Source organism: Eublepharis macularius, chromosome 3, assembly GCF_028583425.1.
Source record: "Eublepharis macularius isolate TG4126 chromosome 3, MPM_Emac_v1.0, whole genome shotgun sequence".
NCBI lineage: Eukaryota > Metazoa > Chordata > Lepidosauria > Squamata > Eublepharidae > Eublepharis > Eublepharis macularius.
Genome location: NC_072792.1, coordinates 24,266,215 through 24,281,099, shown reverse-complemented (window position 1 = coordinate 24,281,099; position 14,885 = coordinate 24,266,215). Strand labels below are relative to the sequence as shown.

Here is a 14,885-nt window from a genome sequence, read left to right as displayed (position 1 = left end):
TGGAGGAGTGGGGAATCAAACCCGGCTCTCCAGATTAGAGTCCCGTGCTCTTAACCACTACACCAAACTGGCTCTTCCATTGGAGGAATGTTCCTTAAGATGGAGGCAGGCTTCAAACTTTGCTCAGTGGAAAAACAGGATAAGGGTAGGATCTACTCTGACTGGCATAAATAGTGCTAATTCCAGGAGTAGCTCTCAATCTAGTGTGATGAAACTCCCACATGAGAACAATAGACATGCAGACAATAGAACCAAATTTTATTCCCCACTCCTCCACTTGAAGCCAGCTGGGTGACCTTGGGTCAGTCACAGCTCTCTCAGAGCTCTCTCACCCCCCCCCAACCTCACAGGGTGATTGTCATGAGGATAATAATAACACGCTTTGTAAACTGCTCTGAGTGGACCTTAAGTTGTCCTGAAGGGTGGTATATAAATCGAATGTTAAGTTATGTTATATGCTCCATTCTCCAGGACAGATTAAAGAAACTGCAAACTGGGACACAGAGTGGAGTTTCTTCCCGCTGCAGCTCCACTCATGCCTGCTTGGGCACTGTAAGGATGGCCATTTCCACCGTATATTAATAAATGAAAGATGCATCTTGGATAGGGTCTATGATTATATTCTTGGTGTTACTGTCTACAGGCCAAAGGGGAAGCATAAGATTTCATTATATGCTTGAATACATGCCATGTAATATAACTGAATGCAGGTTACCAACTATGTTTAATGTTTTAGAAATGAAATCCATGCGGACATTTATTATTTAATATTTTTTTATTAACAAGATTTTTATCTTGCTTTTCTGCCCCCATAGGGCTACCAAGACAGTTATCAAATTAAAATATACAGATTAAAATTGTCTTAAAAACCATCAAAACCAGTACACAGATGCATCATTAAAACAATGTAAAACCAGAGCTTAAACTAAATACAAAAGATAAAAACAACAGTAAAACTTTGGGGAGGGAGGGGAGATCACTGAGAGAATGCCAAGAAGTCTTCACCCACCAGCAGATGACAACAGAAGGAGACAGGCCAATCTTCTTGGAGTAGAGATGGGCATGAACTGGGGAAAAAACTGAACCGTGTGGTTCGTCGCATTTCACGAACTTTCACAAACCTTCCCCGGTTTGCAAACTCATTTGGTTCGTGAAAGCATCACATCCAGATCAGCAAACTGTCACTTCTAGGTCAGCAGAAGGTCGCTTCTGGGCCAGCAGAAGGTCTGCAGGAAGTCTATCCCCTGTTGCCTTGGAAACTGATTGATCGGCACCAGGCTGTCTGCAGTGACGAACCAAAAAACGAACCAAACGAACCAGCCTAAAGTTCATGGTGGTTCGTCAGAAATGGGCTCTGACGAACCGCTGGTTCGCGAACCATGAACTGGCCCGGTTCGTCACGAACTTTGGTTTGTATTTCGGTTTGTGCCGATCTCTACCCTGGAGAGAGAGTTAGAGTTTTGGTGCCACAACAGAGAAGGCCCTCTCCAGGGTTGTCACTCACCAAATTTCAGCAGGTGGGGGCTCTTGAAGCAGGGCCTCCAAAGATGACCACAGTGGTCTGGTAGATTCATTTACACCTAAAATGTGACAGAGCACCTAAAAGCTGCCGTCTCTCCAGCTGCGAATCCAGAGTCTAAAACTGATGCTGCCTCAATGCCTTTAGCAACACAAAGAAATAATCTTACATCCAGTTTAAGATAGTTGTCTCATAAGTGTGAGTTTTCATTCAGGTTGTGTGTTTTCTGCTTCTTTCTCTTTCAAAAAATTATCTTATGGTGTTTTTTTGTTTTATGTTTGTTAAGAGTTTATAAAGATGTACACCTATCACAATCTTTACGGCAAGACTCTAGGTATGACAGTGCCATCCTCAGCAAAATCATATTTTTCTAAGCCTACGGACTTCAATGGACTTGGAAGGGTGTAACTCTGCTTATGATGGCGCTGTCCATTTTCTAACAAGTATGTTTAAGGTTGCAGCCTAAAATCAAAGGATGGAATCTGCATCACTTCCCCATGAGTTTAATGGTTTGCAAATTATACAGAATAATATTCAAATATTTTTTTACTATTCACAGTAGCTTAAGCCTTTCTATATCCCCCAAGCAATAATTTCATTACATACGACATCTTGCAAATAATTTCCAGCAGGAATTTTGAATATTTATAGCTACTAATGTAGAAGAACCAACACCTCTGTTCCTTAAAGACAATGAAGAGGCCTTCATGACCAAGTCTGCAATGCAGAGTTCTGTCAATCACAAAAGCGGAATTCACTCACACATGATCCATTCACATAAAATATTTTAGGTGTATATTTTAAAATAAATCAGTCTTTGATGTTCATTTACAAGCACCGTGTGTGAAGATCGAGCCAGCCCACCTCAGGAAACAATACCAACAGCTACCTGGGTATGCCTAACTTAGGGTATAACTACATGATATGCCCAATACATGTTGGGTCACAGGTGCACAACTGGACTTGTAGTCCGAAGTACCTCAGGGGAAGTCACCTTAAAAAGCTTTCCTTCGTTTGACTGCGAGAGGGCAAGAAGGAGCTTCTGGTTTCCCTTGCACGCCGGTTTCACCTTAGGAACGGGAAGCGTAGTTTTGAAAGACAGAAGGTGGACAGAGCTTATTGCCCTGGCATGTGGTGAAAGTAGAAAGTGGGTGGTTGGAAAACCTTAAACCCCCTCTTACCGCCCACGGTGCAAGCAAATGAATGCTAATTAAGGTGAGTTCCTCAGTTGTACATCTGACAGCAAGACCAGTCGTCCACTCATGTTGGGCGTATTGTGTAGTTTGGTCCCCAGAGTGAAGGGGTTGGATCCTATAACTCCCTTCCACCAAGACTTCTTTCAATGAAGAAAGACTTTTCTCTCACACTGTTAGCCTTCCTCCATCATCCACTGGAGGAAGTCTTTCTCCCCAAAGGATTTAGCATAGCTCTGGAGATTAACCACTCCATCCAAAGGAAGGCAGTCAATAAGAACTGGCAGTCGTCACTAGAGGGTGTAGCGCTCCAAGTCCTTTCCTTTCTGTCCTGCACCTCAGTTGAGTTGATACTTCTCAAGTGCTTAAATTACTAAAATGATAAGCAATCCGAAAATCATGTTATGTTTCTTGATACCTAGCCAAGGGAAGGGAAGCCAGTTCAATGGTAAGGGAAAGAAATCTGCACATGCTCAAAGGCAAGCTTTCTTTGATATTGCAGCTGCAGTGCTGTCTGGTCAGGTGGAGATAGCTCCACTTCCCTCTGCCTCAGGATTCCCTCAGAACGGAACCACTTGCTACAAGAAACGCAGAACTGCTGCATAAAATTACAGCCCTTTGTCAATTCTCCTTCTTCTCTTAGTACAACTCAACCTAGATCCGGACAAAATTGCTCTCAGGAGGACTAGGGTTGCCATCCTCCAGGTAGTGGCTGGAGATCTCCTGGAATTACAACTGGTCTCCAGGCCACAGAGATCAGTTCACCTGGAGAAAATGGCTACTTTTGGGGGTGAACTCTATGGACTTATGCCATGCCAAGGCCCTTTCCCTCCCCAAACACCACTTTCTCCAGGTTTCACCCCCCAGATCTCCAGGAATTTCCCAATGTGGAGCTGGCAACCCTACTCAGGACCTTCTCATCACTTCATCACATGACTGGTTACTGCCCGTGGGGAAAACATTCAGTACAATAACAGGCGAGGCAAGTAGTTACACACTAGGAAAATACTTCCTGTGGGGCTTCTGTGTTTAGTGGCAGCCTCCATACTTTTATAATGACTTGCCCCATCCTTAGACTCTGAAACTTCCTGACATCCCATCACTTGAAAACCCGGATGTCACACAGACCAGAGCAAGTAAGTCACATATAGGCCCAGAAATAGCCATCTGGGCAGTTCGTGTAAATCTTCAGTTAGGAACGGATTTATCCAGGGGTGGGTTGGCCATTAAGGCCACCAGGAAGAGTCCCAGTGGGTTGATGGCCTTGGGGGGGGGTCAACCCATCACACTGGGGTTACCTGAGCGCAGGGGTCACCACCTGCCAGGGTCACCCCAACCGGAAGAGAGGGGTGGGTGTGAACCTCAAAATCTCTCTACACGAGATGCCATGGCGTGTGTCCATCAAGTGTTGGGAGATGCAATGTTAGCTGGGAAGCGTAGTTTTGAAAGACAGAGCCAGCGGAGACTGCTCCACAGGGGACGGATTCTCTCATAGCCCTCCACCGTCTCTGGCATGCTGGACTGTCTCCCCTTCCGGAGCCTTTAGCCTGCCGCCTTTGCGGCTTAAAACTGAATTAACCAAGCCTCGGCAGGGCAAAGGCTCTGGAAGGGGAGACACCAAAGGCAGTGGAGGGCTAAGGGAATCTATTCCCTCTGGAGTGATCTCTGCAGGCTCTGTCATTTAAAACTATGCTTCCCAGCTAACATTGTGTCTCCTCCTGACATGTGCAGAACATGAGTCAAAAGTATTGTGTAGAGGAGACTCTAAGAGGCTCACTATAGAGAGGGACAAAACGGGTCCACCCAACCCCATCCTGCCTGACTGCCCAGCTTAGTTCAGCACCTCCTGCCGGAAGCTGGCCAAGCAGGCCCTCCCTCCCTCCCTCTTTTGAGGATGGTGAGGCGGGGGGGGGGGCTGGGCCTTTTCTAGGGTCGTTCACCTCCCCCTAATCCACCCTTGAATTCATCTAGAGCTACATGCAACTTAAGACATCTTATCAATTAGCATTCATACAATTACTAGAACATAAAGCAATTACATCTGCATAGGAGCACAACAATAGATCTAAAAATAAAGGGAATGCTTTTTGATGATGCATATACAGACTTTAGCAGACACTAGCCTATAACTACCATTCTGCTCAACAGAGTTGCCAACTGGCCTGGAGAAAAAGTGCCCTGTCCCTTAAATGGGATGTTATTTATCTCCATTTTTTAAAAGCATTTAGATTAAAACAACTTTTTAAAAAATCTGTTTACTCAAGGACCCCTTTTTAACTGGATTTAGTTAGATTGATCAACTAAAGGTTTAGTTAGATTAATCAACTAAAAATGTAAGCTCTAGGTTTACCTCAGATATACCTAGATGTCTACTCTGCTGCAAGCCCCATTAGCGTATAAAGGTTAGACGACAGTCTAAGAGACTAAGATCTCAGCACAGCAAAGAATGCCGTGCTCTAACCAGCTGCTGTGAAGAGATACTGATAACCCTTTGAGATAAACAAAAGTCAATCAGCAATATAAAATCAGAGATGATTCTCTAAGGTTTAATGCTGAGGCCTCAATGTGGAATCAAACAGCCGTCCTAGAAGACATTCAGCTGTTTCAAATCTAGTCTATCAAAATTACAACGTTTAAGCAAAGAAAGAGCTCAGATGTGAGACAGAAATATCCTCTGCCTGCAATCCTTTCTGAGGGTCTAGAATATATTTAGTAGATCAACTCTTCATATTCAAGCTCCCTTAACAACTATTATATTTAGAAAGTATTATTATGTTGTCCCCTTGCAAGACACCCATGCTTAAAGATGAAATGGCACCAGGCGGTCACTCCCTAGGTGTCACAGAAATCAACAGAACACATCAGTGAGCAAGTGGAGGAACTGCTCTGAGTTACAAGCAAGCATCGAGTGCACCTTCCTCTGTGCAGAAAAAGACAGAGACCCTCACGCTTATAGCTTGATCCTGACTCTGGCTGATTCCGCACACGTTGGATAATGCACTTTCAATGCACTTTATCAATCATTTGAGGTGGGTTTTTTGTTCCGCGCACAAAAAAATCCATTCCAAATGATCTATAAAGAGGACTGGAAGTGCATTATCCAACGTGTGGGGAATCACTCTCTGTTTACTCAGAAGTACATCCCACAGATTTCAATGAAAGTCACTTCCAAGGGGTGCCAAACTGGAGATCTGGCATCACCAACAGTGCCATCCTAAGCGGAGTTGCAACTTTCTAAGTCCGCTGAAGCTAATGGGCTTAGAAGGGGTTAACTCCGCATAGGATGGGACTGTAAGAGGCAGTTCTCCATTTAAGTCTCATCAACCACAAACTTTCAGGGCATCCTTAAATTATTCACTCCTCCCCTCCACGTCAGCCCCCTTCCCATTATACTGGGATAATACCACTGGCTTGCCATAAAGGGCTTTGTAGGAATTACCAAGAAAGCATGCAAACTCTTGAAATGTGCAATATACATACCAAGTATTACTGGTATTCTAAAAAAAGAAGGCCAGAGATAGAAGTGGTACCTCCTGATGTGGAAGCTTCCCCCTATAATCTCAGGGGCATGGACCACTGTATTAAATCCCCTCCCCCAGAAACTATTAGTGCCCACTCAACAACTCTGCTCTCACATAATGTCTACATTGGTCTCATGAAGCCCCCTAACATAGAGCTGGGGGGAGGGACAGGTGAGAGGACCCTCACAATATACTACAGACACACTGACATCCTTCCAAAACAAAAAAAACACCCTGAACTAAACATAATTTTGGAATTGAACCAGCCAATAATGCCCCGACAGGATCCTTGGAATGCCATTTGTCACTTACTCCAGGTCTGAGAGCTTTAGGAGGACATACTAATGGTGGAGGATTGCAAGGTGCTCCAGCACCAGTGTGGTGCAGTGGTTAGAGTGTTAGACTATGATCTGGGAGACACAGGTTCGATTCCCTCTCTGCCATGGAAGCTCACTAGATGACTTTAATCCAGCCACTCTCTCTCAGCCTAACCTCCCACCCAGGGTTATTGCTGTGGTGATAAAATGAGCGAGGGGAGAATGATGTAAGCTGTTTCGGGGTCCCTACTGAGGAGAAAAGTGGAGCATAAATATCTTTTTAAAAATACTTCTTTTGGACTTGATATCTTTGCATTCTAATCCATTGAACTTGGTATTCTTGCAAGTGTCTTTCTCACCTTTATTTTTAGCTCAGGTTTGGGGGCATCTTCTTTCCCTCTCCTTTGGTATTTTTATACAGAGTTCCACCACTGGTCCATCTAGCTATGCACTCTGTCTGGTAGAGACTCCATGGGGCCTGTTCGTAGCCCTGTGACCCCACGTTCCTTGCACTGGGGATGCCCAAGATTGAACCTGCTGCCTTCTGCATCCAAGGGACATGCTCGACCAATGGGCCCTCTCTTTTTGACAAGAGTCATCTGTAGGACACAGCTAGAGAAACCATCAACATTTCAGTTCTCTTCCAATGTATACCTGTATTGCGGCATGCTCACCTGGAGATGGGCTTCCAACACAAGCTTATAGAGAGGCAGACTGTGGGTAAGTAGAGAAGGAAAGGGATTGGGAGAAAAGGGACGGCGTTTTGCCACTGAGACCAAGTTCCAGGACTATCTGCTGCTGCCTAACTCTACGTAGACTCTGCCTCTAAGTATATAGGCATGTAGCTTTATACATGGATCGCTTAAGCACACGGAGAATCCCTGGCCTATTATTTTGATGGCCCATTCAGCTTTTACTCAAAATTAAAGGCATTACCTCAGTTCATCATTTATTGACACAGCTTCAAGCAGATGACAAGCAGTATGGTGTAGCAGTTAGTGTCAGACTAAGACTAGAGAGATCAAGATTCAAATCCTCCTCTGCCATAAAAAAACTGGATGATCTGGAGTCAGTCACTAGTAGAGATTTGAGGGCCTGAAAAAACCTGCTCCCCAGAGGACTCCCCTCCCCCTAGTTTTTAAGGGAAATATTATAAATTTTAGGCAACACTAGAAAAATAACCCTCACAAAACACTCGCCCTCCCCCACTTTTGAAATGCTAGTTCTATTGTGATGGGAAGGGAAGGCTCAGAGGAAAAAAACTGGAAAAATTCAGGAAATATTTTTTTCCTGATTCCCTCCCCCACCCCACACTTTTTTTCTTTCAATGGGAAAATTGGAAATTTTGGAGAGTCTGAAAACAAAACAGCCTGTGAAATTATTTTTTCCCTTGTGGAATGACTGAAATGTTTTTTTTTTCAAACAAGGTGTTACTCAAAATGTCCAATATGAAGATTTTAATGTAAGACAATGATGTTATAAAATGGAATGATATTCAAAAAAGTGCTGCCAGTCCAGTTGTAAATGCATGGGACTGTTTCTGTCCAAATAACACTCTTTACTACAAAATCTGCATTTTCTATTTTCAACTTTTCTTTCCCCCCTACCTCTCAGGTAGCAAAAACTAAGTTATTAAAGCACCACCCTAAGTAGGTCTACTCAGATCTTATTCAAGTATACTCAATGTAGTTTACTCCCAAGGAATTTTTTTTTTGCTGCAGTGTAAGACAAAACAGTGCAGCCGTTTGCAGCTCGCTCACACACGTTCAATATATTTGCAATTTTGCTTGTAGAAAACAAAGGCATTGATTCTTCAAAATTATATAAATATGCCCAATAGTATAATTTTATAGGTTAACTCATAATGATGCCTTTTATGTAATTAAACTGCAAGGTAAATTTAGGTTTCATAAGAAAGTATGAATAGCATATATTTCAGTCAAGATGCCTGTGTTTCTTCTGGAAAAAGTGCACCCCGCAGCTTCAAAATTTCTAGTAACGTTACATTTCTAGTCAACATCCCATGGGAACTCCTGTGAGGATAAAATGGGGGAAGGGTGGGATAAAAATGGAACGACAGATGCTCCAGAGGTGGTTGATTACCAAGTCCGCCACCAATTACAGGATTGCTTAGCTTTACGAGCCTAAATAGCCACCTAAAGGTCTCAATGAAATCAATGGGAACATTCATGGTTTTTAATCACACTGCGCATGAGCCAGCCAAAAACAAGCACGTACAAATGCCAGTGGTTTCCATAAAGTCAATCAAATGCCACTGAAATCAATGCCGGTTTAAATGCGCTGAACTTTACAAGGACTGTTCTCACAGGCAACAGCTGTAGTGTGGATTCATAAAAATATTGTTAGGATACCAAAAAGCGTGTGTCCCCCCACAACCCTCAAGCACATCAGAAAGGGAGCTAACGTTGGATGATTGCAAACAACGTGAAATGTTTCATTTAAACATCAGCACTATTCCTTCCTGTAACCCGTCTGTCTCAAATGGATCCTGATCTACAAGCGAGGCTGGAACCGAGGCGCCAAGATTTCAACAGCGGCTGCTTCTAGGAGAGGTTCCCAGATGACAAACAAGCCAAGCTTTCCTTCTGCTAAGCTGCTTTTCTGCTACCTTCCCCTCGCTAACACTTCCCTACCTTTGCAAACACATAGCTGGAAAACTGTTCGGGTGTCATGGTTAATGGGGGGGATTTGCAGCAGTACAGTGGCAGGTGACAGAAGGAATAAGCACCCCTTCCCAAAGCTGCCTTTCCAGGGCCGAAGCAGCCGCTGCTTCCAGGGGTTACAGACATTTGTGCATCATGCGCAGCCTTGAGAGGGTACACTGAGGCGCATAATGTCCAAAATCAAAGGCAGACCCTGGGTTGGGGCTGGGCTCGAAGAAAGAGTTTCACTCCCAGAGGATCAGGGCTGCAGCCTTGGCCGCTCTGGGAAGCGCTCTGGACGGTCCGCCTTTCCGCAGCCGACTGCAACGTATAAATCACGGCTGCTCCCGGCAGCGGCTGCGGAGGGGAAGGCCCAGCCGCCGGGCGCTGACCACAGTCCTGAAATCCCCGCCCGCCTTTTGCAAGAAGGGACCGTCGGGTTTCTTTTCAAGCTGGCCTCGCTCCTTTTTGACGCCTGCTGAAACGCGCGCCTCCGGGGCCCCGCGGGCCCTGCTTGCAAGGAAAGCGGATCGGGGCGCCTCCGGCTGCCTGGAGTCAGACCAGCGGGCCTCGACCGGACTCAAAAGCGAAGCAGAAGCCTGGAGCCGCTCGTAATGGTCCGGGCACTCTCCCGAGCGGGACGCGAGCCCCGAAGACGCTTTAAGCGCCTCAGGGCGCGATCCTAGGCTGAGTTACTCCAGTCGGAGCCCGATGCGTTCAATGGGCTTAGATTGGAGTAACTCCGCTCAGGATCGCTCCGTCAGGGTTCCCAAAGGGGGAGGAGGAAGACGCCGGCGGAGCCTTCCCGGGAGGGAGGCGGGAGGCGCAGGCGGCGCCGGGAGCGGGGTGGCCGGGAAGCGCCCCCCGGGGCGGCAGCGCGCGGAAGACACCCACCAGGTCTCCTCGGCCTCCTGCTCGTCCGGCCGGGCGCCGCCGGGCTCCCCCTGCAGCAGGTCCAGCACCTCCACCTCGTCCAGGACGGTGGCCGGCGGCACGCTGGCGGCGGCTTCGGGCGGCTGCTGCTGCTGCTGCGGGCCGGGCGAGGGCTTGAAGTAGACGAAGGGCTCCGCGGCGCACAGGAGCGCGGCCGCCGGGCTGGCCATGGCGGGCTGGCCCGGGGCGGCGGCGGAGGGGAGGAGGCGCGGCTGCCGGGGGCTGCCGGGGCCCGCCGAGGCCGGCGCGGAGGAGGAGGCGGCCGCCCGGCTGCGCAGCTGCTCGTTCTGCTTCTCCAGCTGGCGCACCAGCTCCTGCAGCTTCTTCACCTCCAGCTCGGCGCTCACCGGCCCCGCCGCCGCCGCCGCCGCCGCCTTCACCTCGGCCACCGCCAGGGGCTGCAGCAAGGCCGCCTCCATGGCCGGCCGGACGCGCTCGCCCGCCCGCCCGCAGCCGCGCCTCTCAGCCCGCCAGCCAGCCGGCGCGCAGCCCCCTCCCCGGCCCGGCCCGGCCCCGACGCAGCGCCGCCCTCCTGCTCGCCGGCGCACAATGGGAACAAAGCGGGGCGGGAGGGAGGGAGGACCAGCGCCAGGCGAGGCCGGCCTCGGCCCTGCAGGCGCCGCCCCCTCCGCCGGGCCCTCCTCTGGGGCGGGGCGGAGGCACGGGAGAAAGAGCCGGAGTGCGGGAGGGGGCCGCGGGAGGGGGCCGCGGCTTCGGAGGGGCCTTTGGGAGGTGATCCCTTCAAGGCGGAGAGGCGGGCGCCGTCCTTGCCGTGGCCTTCGGGCCCTCCCAGCAACCCGAACATCCCGGGAGGCGCATTGGCGCCCATGGAGGGCCCTCCTTGGAGGGCCTCCAACCCGCTGGCGTTGATCGCCCAGGGAGGAGAGGCGGGTTGTGCAGCCACCAAATTTTCAGCCCGCCGGGTGCTCAGGGCGGAATGCGGCGTCCTCCCCTTTCCCTCCATGTTACCCACCAATTCGCGTCACAGACAGTTAAGTCCAGCTATTATGAATACAGTGAATGAATTAATTATTATGTATGGCCTTAGGCCTTCACAATCCAAAACCATTAAAAGCAATATATATATATATATACATATATATATATATATATATACATATATAATTACATACATAGGTGCAGAGGAGTTAGCCGTGTTAGTCTGTGGTAGCAAAATCAAAAAGAGTCCAGTAGCACCTTTAAGACTACAATTTTATTGTAGCATACAATAAAATAACAATAAAATTGGTTAGTCTTAAAGGTGCTACTGGACTCCAATTACATCAGTTCTTCCTCCCCATGGCTCCAAATGATAAATGTATCATCCACAAACCGGAACCATACACTAGGTTTGTGGGGTGCTGATTCTAGAGCTGTTTTTTCAAAATGTTCCATGTAGAAGTTTGCTATAACTGGGCTGAGTGGGCTCCCCATGGCCACCCCATCCATCTGTTCATAGAATTCGTTGTCCCATTGGAAGTAACTGGTTGTCAGGCAATGGTGGAATAAGAGGCATAATGAAAACATTAGTGGATCGTGCAAGACGGATATGTGAGCCGCACTTGCTAAATGAGGAAATTAATCATCTAAACCACGCACTTCAGGCAAATGGCTACTCCAGAAATGAAATCCGAAGAGCAATCAAACCCAGGATGAAGCAAACAACCAAAGAAAAACAGTCTCCCACAGGAAAAGTGTTTTTGCCATATATCAAAGGAATTACTGATCAGATGGGAAAGCTTATGAAAAAGCATAACCTTCAAGCAGTATTCAGACCCACCCGAAAAATACAACAGATGCTACGATCAGCAAAAGACAGTAGAGACCCCCTAACCTCTGCAGGAGTATACCGTATACCCTGCAGCTGTGGACAAGTTTACATTGGGACCACAAAGCGTAGCATCCAGACAAGAATAAAAGAACATGAAAGACACTGCAGACTTGGACAACCTGAAAAATCAGCAGTGGCTGAACATAGCCTAACTCAAACAGGGCACAGTATCTTATTCCAGGACACCAAAATACTGGACAACACTTCCAACTACTTTGTCAGACTGCACAGGGAAGCCATTGAAATTCACAAGCATAAGCAAAACTTCAACAGGAAAGAAGAAACCTTAAGAATGAACCGAGCATGGTTGCCAGTTCTGAAAAACACCAGGCTAACAAAACATTCTATCCTTGACAATAGCCCTGCAGAGAAGATTAGCACATCAAGTACCAATCCATATGCAAAAGAACCTCCTCAGGATACAGTGAAGCCTCCCGCCATTAGCATTCCACACCCTGGGAAACTCTTACAGGATGACTCAGCTCAACCCCACCCCTCCTGAGTAGATACAAATGACCTACATCTTTTCCACACTGTGACACTGAGAGATCTCTGTCTTTTGGTGCTACACCTCTGAAGATGCCAGCCACAGCTGCTGGCGAAACGTCAGGAACTACAATGCCAAGACCACGGCAATACAGCCCGGAAAACCCACAACAACCATTATAAAATGGGAGTTTATCACACTCGGACAGAAGATGGAGACCAGATAAAATATTCGTGAGAAATTTCCTCTTGGTTCCTGGTATAGGGGACAGTGTAAAACATAGTGTAAATCTTCAATTGAGGTTCCACTGATAAATATACGCTGATCGATGGGTTTTTTTTGGAATCGGCCAAGTAGCATCTCGGCATGGACTGGAAGCGTAATGAAGTAAATGCTACCCTGAGCTTATAGACTGCGATGTCAGTCAGGTAACATGCTCTAGTATGGTCTTTTTTGAAGGTTTTATACCATGAGACAAATTTTGTTTTACCGATTAAAAATTTATCAGTTAGGGCATCCTCTCTGTAAACCCATTCCCTTAAGTCAACATTGCCTCCCGAAGGCTGGAGTAATTCATCTGGGATGGTATATCAAGATGGAATGCCATTAGGGAAGGCCGACCGTGTTTTATCCTTATTTTGCAGCTGGTGATAGCTCAGGTAACTCAAATTCTCTTCAGATCGCATAAATCTTTTGCCATTTCACCCACACAGCCAGGGCAGGGTTGAGGCAGGCGGAAGCAAGCCAAAGTTTCCCAACGTGGTGCCCGTGGGTGCCTTGGGGCCTACAGGCACTTCCGCAGGAGGTAGAGTTGCCAGGTCCAGGTTGGGAAATTCCCAGAGATTTTAAGGGTGGAGCCTGGGTTTGGGGAGGGGAAGGGCCACAGTGGGGTATAATACCATAGAGTTCACCCTTCATAGCAGCCATTTTCTCTAGGGGAGCTCGTCTCTGTGGCCTGGAGATCAGTTGTAATTCCAGGAGATCTCCAGCCACCACCTGGAGACCGGCAACCCTACCTTCTAAAAAGACCAGAGTGGCAGAGGCAGGCAATGGCAAAGTACCTCTGTTAGTCTCTTGCCTTGAAAACTCCACCAGGGGTCGCCATATGTCAGCTATGGCTTGCTGGCACTTTCCATCTCTCTCTCTCTCTCTCTCTCACGCGCGCGCACACGCACACACACACACACACACAAATGGGTTTCTCACATGGATCCTCCCCTCTGCTTACTGGAGAAGGATCCAGGATCCTGTAAACAGGATTGATGGATCACGCTGTGAGGCAATGTGGGGTGGGGAGTACCAGAGTACTCCTTATCATGGTAATCAATCAATTTCTTTATCCGCCTGTTAACCAGTACAAATCAGAAACAATAACTATATAGTGGAGTCATAGGAAAATAGAATTGGTTCAACCAATGACCAATAGTTAAATTTTAAAATCTGTACATAAAATTTCACAACAAATTTTGCAGGCCACTGAGAAAAAATTAGCACAGCTAATAGTGACCTGTTGGTTAACACTGATTAAAAGTTTCTTTGAAATATCGGCATCGGAATATCCTGTAAAAATTTTAAGCAGAGGGGAGATTATATTGACCAAACTTCCTGATAAAAACGACAATAAAACAGTACATGTTTGACTGATTCCACCTCTTCGGTGCCGCATGTACAGCTTGTCTCTTTCATAGGAGTCTTTTTATACCTCCCCTCTAGAACTGCTGAGGAGAGGACTCGCCATCTCACAAAATGAACACACTCCGTTTTCTAGATACATCCAGGAGAGAATGTGTTTAATCTCTCTTTGGCCCTTGGTTGTCTTCTGTGTGCGTGTTAGTCCCCCTGGGGCTTCTTCTGTGTTCATATTCCCCTTGCCCGTTCCTCGTGTGTGTACGAGTGCACACAGTTGACGCTGCCTCCTGTGGCAGCCATTTTGTAGCACTGCCCACCATCTTACCTCATAATTCCAAAGGTCATCCAGTGAGCTTCATGGCTGAATGTATTTGAATCAAGGTTTCCCATATCCTAGCCTGACTCTGTTTATTTAAAACATTTATTTGCTGCCTTGCTACCATTCGGGAAGTTGGCGGCTTACAAGGTAAATAAAATAACACTAATAAAAATTGTAAAAACTCAGAATTAAAAAAAACCAGTTTAAGGCTGCCAGTAACTAGAGAAAACTAATTAAAAGCAGTCCTAAATGATACCATCTTCAGCTGCCTCCTAAAATTGCACAGTGAGGGGGCCAGACACACACGCACCCCCCCTGCCAGGGAAGCTGTTCCATAATCATGGGACTGCCACGGAAAAGGCCCTCTCATGAAGCCACCAGCTGAACTTCTTTAGCTGATGGGACAGTATCAGGATCACCTCAGCTATCTAAGCCTCCAGGTCCCTACCGCAAAGCAGAACCACACACTCGGA

The 14,885-nt window shown here is 47.2% G+C and overlaps 1 protein-coding gene across 2 annotated transcripts in view; it reads right to left on the bottom strand.

Annotated features, from left to right (window-relative positions):
• The window catches only part of SLAIN1 (SLAIN motif family member 1), a 53,374-nt gene extending 42,809 nt beyond the window's left edge, over nt 1-10,565 (bottom strand). For both annotated transcript variants that reach the window (XM_054974227.1, XM_054974228.1), the window contains exon 1: nt 10,108-10,565. In XM_054974227.1, coding sequence (XP_054830202.1) covers nt 10,108-10,565 — 458 coding nt within the window. The remainder of the gene's footprint in view (nt 1-10,107) is intronic.
• Between the last annotated feature and the right edge of the window lie 4,320 nt (nt 10,566-14,885).